The sequence below is a fragment of the Lontra canadensis genome, unplaced genomic scaffold (assembly GCF_010015895.1).
Source record: "Lontra canadensis isolate GAN:19392208 unplaced genomic scaffold, GSC_riverotter_1.0 scaffold15, whole genome shotgun sequence".
NCBI classification, from domain to species: Eukaryota; Metazoa; Chordata; class Mammalia; order Carnivora; family Mustelidae; genus Lontra; species Lontra canadensis.
In genome coordinates this window covers 22,240,406-22,246,797 of record NW_022631009.1, presented here as the reverse complement: position 1 = coordinate 22,246,797, position 6,392 = coordinate 22,240,406, and the positions used below count along the sequence as shown (strand labels likewise).

The 6,392-nt window shown below is 50.1% G+C and overlaps 1 protein-coding gene across 2 annotated transcripts; it reads right to left on the bottom strand.

The window, feature by feature from the left end:
- Positions 1 to 1,575: 1,575 nt before the first annotated feature.
- TSPYL5 (TSPY like 5) lies at positions 1,576 to 6,089 on the bottom strand. 2 transcript variants are annotated; one of them, XM_032858647.1, is made up of 2 exons: positions 3,714 to 6,089; positions 1,576 to 2,469 (listed from the first exon to the last, which is right to left on the bottom strand). In XM_032858647.1, exon 1 carries the CDS (start codon positions 5,896 to 5,898, stop codon positions 4,642 to 4,644), a length of 1,257 nt encoding a protein of 418 aa, XP_032714538.1. In that variant the 5' UTR covers positions 5,899 to 6,089; the 3' UTR covers positions 1,576 to 2,469; positions 3,714 to 4,641. The 2 variants fall into 2 exon arrangements, with proteins under 2 accessions (XP_032714538.1, XP_032714539.1); XM_032858648.1 differs by having other exon boundaries at positions 1,576 to 2,282.
- Positions 6,090 to 6,392: the final 303 nt, after the last annotated feature.

The window sequence follows — 6,392 nt, the reverse complement described above, 5'->3', positions numbered from 1 at the left end:
ATGGCACATACAGGAGGCAATGAATGAATGAGCCCATGGGGAGGTAGTGAACCCCAGATCAGAAAAGATCTCCAAAGAACCAGAGAGGGGCATGAAAGGGGGGCCGGGGAGTGAAGGCTTCGCACCTCTGAAGATGCGAGTGTGTGAGCTGAATTGGGCAGACAGTCCCTTCCAACGCATAACCCCAGAGGCCTCTGCATGAATCCCAAGATGCTTGAGCATCAGACAGAGGCTGCTCTCCATACCCTTTCGCACTCCACGTATCACTAATGGGTGTTTAAAAAAATTTGTTTTTTAGTTGAAAGCATTCAAAATTGGGAGATTCTGCATAAAAATCTTGATTCCTCCCACTGCCCTTCGAAGATGCAGCTGCACTAGGCCTGTGTCCCCAGGTAAACAATCTAGCTCTGCAGAACAGCCACACACCATCTCCACCTCCGCCAACCGCTCCCAGGCTCACACAGAGGGAAGGCCGCGTGTAGACAGAGAGAAGAGGACCACCTACAAGCCAGGAGAGAGGCCTTCAGAGGAAACTAACCCTGCTCACAACTTGATCTGATACTTCTAGACTCCAAAAGGGAGCAAGTCAATTTCTGTTATTTAAGCCACCCCATCGGGGTTCCTTCGGTACGGCAGCCCTAACAAACTAATACATACATAGACCCTCATGAAACAAATCTGGCCTGCTTTTTTGCAAATTTAATTACCAGACTAGCCCTGAGGCATTTGACTATAAACTGTGTTTTAAACTCATACATTTGTTTAATATTTGAACACCTACTATGCTCTGAATACTGCACATTTATTGAATCATGCCCTTTATCACATAAACCAATTGCGGGGAGGCATTTAACAACCCACTTCTAATTTTTTCCAACTGTTTTCTGCTGGGCAGCTTTTCTTGGCCCTTTGTTGTCTGTGGCTGCTTCCCCTGATGAAGAGAATTAGCCTTCTTATAGATGCATTATGAACAGCATCAGAGACCCTAGTTCTCAACCCTGGCTAGACAACAGAATCACGTGGGATGTTTCTAAAACACCTAGACCTGGACCAACCCCTTCCCACATTCCGATTTAGTTGGCATTTATGCAGAGCTCCGACTGTATATTTAAGTTTCTTGGATCGTTCTCAAGTGCAATCAGAGCACTGTTACTCTAGTCTGAATGGGACGTGAATGTCACTTGCTCTGCTACTTGAAGTACAGTTCACAAACCACCAGCACTGGCCTCACCTGAAATTTTGTTAGAAATGTAGAATCTCGGGTTCCACCCTGGCCTACTGAATCGGAATTCATAGTTTCACAGGATTCCTCACACAATTCATAATTCAAAATTTGAGAAACACTGGATTTCCACTAAAATCACCTGGAAAACTCATTAAAAACAAGAATGACCTGGCTTCCTCCCAGAACGAACCACAGAGTCTCAATTTCTGCTAAGGGCATGAGAATCATTGTTCTGTAGCTAGTCACATCAGGGCCTGAGACCTAGGAATCACTCTTTGAGGCCAACGTATACATCCCCTCAACTACGCAGCCTCAGCTCCCCCTTCCAATTCTTTTTTTAAAATAAAAAATATAACAGAGATACAGGCTTTTATTTTTCCATAATGCATGCAAGCTTACAACTATTTATACTGTTTGGGAACAAAGGAATAATTGCATTATTACCAGGGTGTCAAATTACCAAGACAACCAGTAACTGATTGCTTTTGGGAGGTTATTTTCACAGAACACAGAAACAATTTCCAAATTATACTTCCAAGACCAGTTATATTATGAAACCAGGACAAGCTGATGATATTTCTAACAGTCACACATGCCTCCATCTTTCTCAGGCAAAAAAGACTGATATTCTGGTGAAGGGTCTCAGGTAAGCACCTTATTCTATCAGTCTTTGAAAGATTTACAAAAAAACAGTCTCTCTCTCTCTCTCCTTTCATGAATACAGGGGAACGGGAGCATCTTTTCATCTCTTTTTGAGACTCCCTATTTATCCTGAAGACTTTCACTTCTAAGGCCCATTTCTGGAACTTCATTAGTTAACATTCAGAGCAAAAAGCAAAAAGCAGACCTGATGTGATCATGATAGTGCCGCCCACCACTATCACCACCAAAAGAGAGTCCTGATCTCCCAAAGTAGTCAAGGTTGAATTGGCACAGTGTCGGATTTTCCATCAACAATACAGGTGGGGAGAGGAAGATACCAGGTTGATCATAATTGATGTAGCTAGGTGACGGGTACATGGGGTCCAGGTACCATCCTCTCCATTTCTGTGCTTGTCTGAAAATGTCCATAATAAAGAGCAAAAAGTTTAAAAAAAAAAAAAAAAAAAGAAAGAAAGAAAGAAAAAAGCAGACCTATACAGCTACATTGTCCCATTAGGCAAAAATGGGGGAAGTGGTAAGATTTTACTTATGGCAAAATAAGCAGCATATAGCATCAATCTTCCACATACGCAAGGCCACACCTAGAACAAAAGAGAAAGCATCCAAAGTAACATTATCCTGCTTTGGATTTGTTTCTGTGATTTATAAAATCCACTAATGATGAACTAATGATTGGACAAAACCGTGGGCAACCCTCACCCAGGCACTGTATTGACCCATGACCCCTTAATTCTCCCCCTCCTCACTCTGGGGAACGTCCCTTCCTGTCCTTGCCCTCACTGAGAGAGAGGTATACTTTCCCTGAGGCTTTCCAAGCCATTTCTACCTGCATCTCCAGGCCCTTCCACACCAGGCTCATTCCTGCCCTATGTTTTTGCTCCAAGTCCCCCACCTGGCAATCCCTCTCTACAAATTTGAGTCAAGGCCTCCCCAGCCCTTGCAGAACTCAGAACAAGGTCTCCCATAAGGAAAAGGAGATTGGGGGAGGGAATGTGTAGGTACAGTCCTACCCCTCCACCCTTAGGGATGCAGAGGAGAAAGAGGGCCCAGCTCAGCTTTTATACTCACTGGAAATGAGCCCTGGAGATCCAGAATGGATTCTGCCCACCCTGTCCCCATGCCCTAAGATGGAAGCCTATCCTAAGGGTATTTAAAGGTAGAAATAAAGAGAGCAAAGGAATGCTGAGAGTAGAAAGCTGGGGAATGAGGGCCAGACGGCCAGAGGCTACCACAGAGGAGGAAACAGTATGAGCTAACTGGGTCTTAAGGGGCACCAAAAAAAAAAAAAAAAAAAAAAGTTGGAACAGGAGTAAACACTAGTCCACAACACTGCTGCTTTAGGGCTTATAATTCTAACACGTGTGTAGCCATGAAAAGAATTTTCAACATGAGAATTATACAGTGAACCCAGGAGTCAGAGCCAAGGTTGACCACAGACCAACTCGGCCTTCTGGCTTCCTCTACCCTCTGTTTTCCCAGTGCGTGAGTGTGCACAGCAAGTCCCACCTGTCTCTCTAGCTGTATGCAGAAAACCCTGGTTTCTCAGTTGTTTTCTCTTTCTGAGCTGTGGTAATATTGCAACAAAAAAGGGAGGGAGAAGTGGAGGAAAAAAGGACAGGAAAGGAGGGAGGAAAGAAGGAATAGAGGGTATGAAGGAAGGGCAAGTAAGGTATAGAGGTGTAAGATGAAGCAGACACAGGCCCACAGATAAGAAATACCACTTCCCCAGCAACTCCGCTATAGCACTCTGGTCCTGTGCTAGGAAGGGATAAGTGGAGTTGACAAAGGTACCTAGGTTACATGTGGGTCCATTCCCCACCCTCACCTGGAGCCACGGAACGATGACAGTGAGCACACGTCCACACACCCGCCCATCGGTCTGGTAGGCAGCAGGGTTCCTGGAAGGTGTGTGTCTCATGCACTGGCAGGGGGCCTGGGTCCACAGGCAGTTCTTGAGGTCCTCGCTGACCCGGAGGTCAACTGGGGCCAATAGCAACGTAGAAAAGTCTCAGTGGCCTGACAGTGACGGGGCACGGTATAGAACTTGATGAATGTTCAACAGTAGAAGGGCCCAGAGGCAGGAAGAGACACATGATGGTATAGAACACGTGGCATAGTGCTTCTCACCCTTAACCTCATCCATGCCTAACAGTCGAGTGCTATTCTGCATATCCAGCAGGGCAGCAGAGGCGCCTGGCCAAAGTCAGAGATCCAGCAGGTGATGGCAACTAGGCTGGTGACCCCAGGGCTTTGGAACAATTAGTTTTGGCTGATGGCCAATACCATGTGCGCTAGCTTCATTCTGCAGTGGCAACAGAAAAACTTGCCCTAGATGGCACGCAGGGCCAGCATGAACACAAAGCTCAGCAAGTCACTGGCCTTGAAGTAGCAGAGCTTGAGGATGCACTGGTCCTCTTGGAGGATGACTCATGTGTCCATGTTAAAGAGAGCTAGGAAGGGCCAGAGCCAAGATCATGGTCCAGACAATGTAGACAAAGGCAACACGCACTTGAAGCATGTGCGCTGAACATATAAACAGTAGGGTTGAGATCATTTAACATGTAACACTAATGTGAAAAAGCAAGAAGGCCACGAGGAGGCTAAAGAACATGATCATAGATACCATATTCTTGTAACTGAAGTCCAAAGGGAATACAGTGCAGAGGCCAATATGAAGAGAAGGCAGACAGCCAAACACGTGTGGTTAGCTAGGCACAGGTCCAGTGGGAGGTAGTAGGGAGGCCAGTGCGGGATCAGTTGGACTTGTTTGCCCCAGGCTCTGGGGTCTCCACTGGCTGCCTTGCTGGACCTTGCCTGCCTTCCTTTCCTTTCTCCGCACGGGCCCCTTCACTCATAAGGTAGTACTGCAGGGGATTGGGCCACAGTTCTTCGTTGATTATCTCCACAATCTTGTCAGACTCAATGGAGCTGTGGTTTGAAAACCACCCAAAGAAGCTACGGCTGTTGTCGGGGTTCCCCTGGCTTAAGGACTGGAGATCATGCCCTGGGAGCCACTGGATTGGAGTAGAACGAGACACCACCTGACCAGAAGGCCCACACCCATATTCCTTGATGAGCACCTTATTTTGGAAATAGGGGTTGCGCCCAAAGTAGAACTTGATTTTGTAGCCCAGTCTGGCAAGGCCAAGCTCTTCCACTTCCAAGCTGTTCAGGTAGCTGAGAACCTCTTTGTCTTGGTTGTTCAGAAAGGATGATAGCTGGGGGTGGTTCTGAAAAGCTTGCCCCCAGAAGCCCGGGATATTCTGGATGAGGAGGTTCCTGCGCTCTAAGTGATGCAGTCGCAACTGCCCAAACTTCCGCGAGAGCCGCAGGTAGGCCCTGTCTGCCTGGGCGTTCATGGTCTCCAGCTTCAGCTGGACAGTCTCCAGCGTATCCATGCTGCCATCTGTCGCCAGGGGCCCTGACCCTGCATCCTTCTCCACCTTCTTTTCCTCTACCACAGGGACGGAGACATTCTCGCCTGTGGCCCCCTTCTTCAGCTTCCCACCGGCTATGGCCTGAGGCCCCCTCCCCGCCGTGCTACAGGTTTCTGGGGCCTTCTTCCCGGCAGGGCCACGCCGATTTCCAACGCGGGGGCCATTTTTAGGCCTTCCCACGGTTCCCACGGTTCCCACGGTTCCCACGAAGACAGTGTCTGTTGCTAGGCGCTCCGAGAGGGATGTGGCCTTCTCTGGGCCGGACCTAGTCGCGGCCTGCCCACGATCCCCCGCAGCTCGGGCCCGGAGCGCGAGGCCACAGTCCAGGGGGAGCCGGCAGGCAGCGTCCTCCCCGGGCCGACGGGACGGCGCGGGCGCAGCGGTTTCCAGGCCACCCCAACCCGCGCCAGCCTGCACCTGTGCCGCCTGGGTTTCCTCCCCGAGCCTCTGGCACTGTGGCGGGTCCGGGTCGCGGGAGGCGTCGGCAGGAGCAGCGCGGACTCGGGCCTTGCCGCGGCCTTTGCCCCGGCTTTTGGCGCGGGAAGACTTTCTACCCCGACTTCGGCCGCTCATGATGGTAGCGGAAGCGGCTTCAAAGCCACGCTCAGACCCCGCCGCCCCTGGCGCCAGCTCGCGGTCCCCAGAGAGCGGGCCTCTCCATGGCAACCGTCGACGTCACGGCTGTACGACTGTACCGTCGCGCGAGGACGGGCTGCGCGCGGCGATTGGCTCCGCGGCCGCAGCTGCGCAGGAGCCGACCCTCCCAGACACCCCCTCCTCCGTCGCACCCTGACTCGCTTTGTCTGTTGGAGGCGGGTGTGCTTTCCTTTCTTTGCTTCCGGTGGGTCGCAGCGTGCCCGCTGGGTCTCCTAGAGGACGTCTGATCACTCTCACACAAGACAATATGACGACAGCCATCACGTCCATCCCTATCCCCCTCCCCATCATCTCCTTTCTAAACTAAACATCTTCCGTTCCTTGATTACCTCTAGTGACATTTGCCACGAGGAAACTGCCGTTGGCCCCTCTGTTTTCTCTTCGAAAGCCTTGCTGAGGGGTTTGCCACA

Coding starts and splice junctions, on each gene's coding strand:
- TSPYL5 (XM_032858647.1), bottom strand. CDS start 5,898: ATGAGCGGCCGAAGTCGGGGTAGAAAGTCTTCCCGCGCCAAAAGCCGG.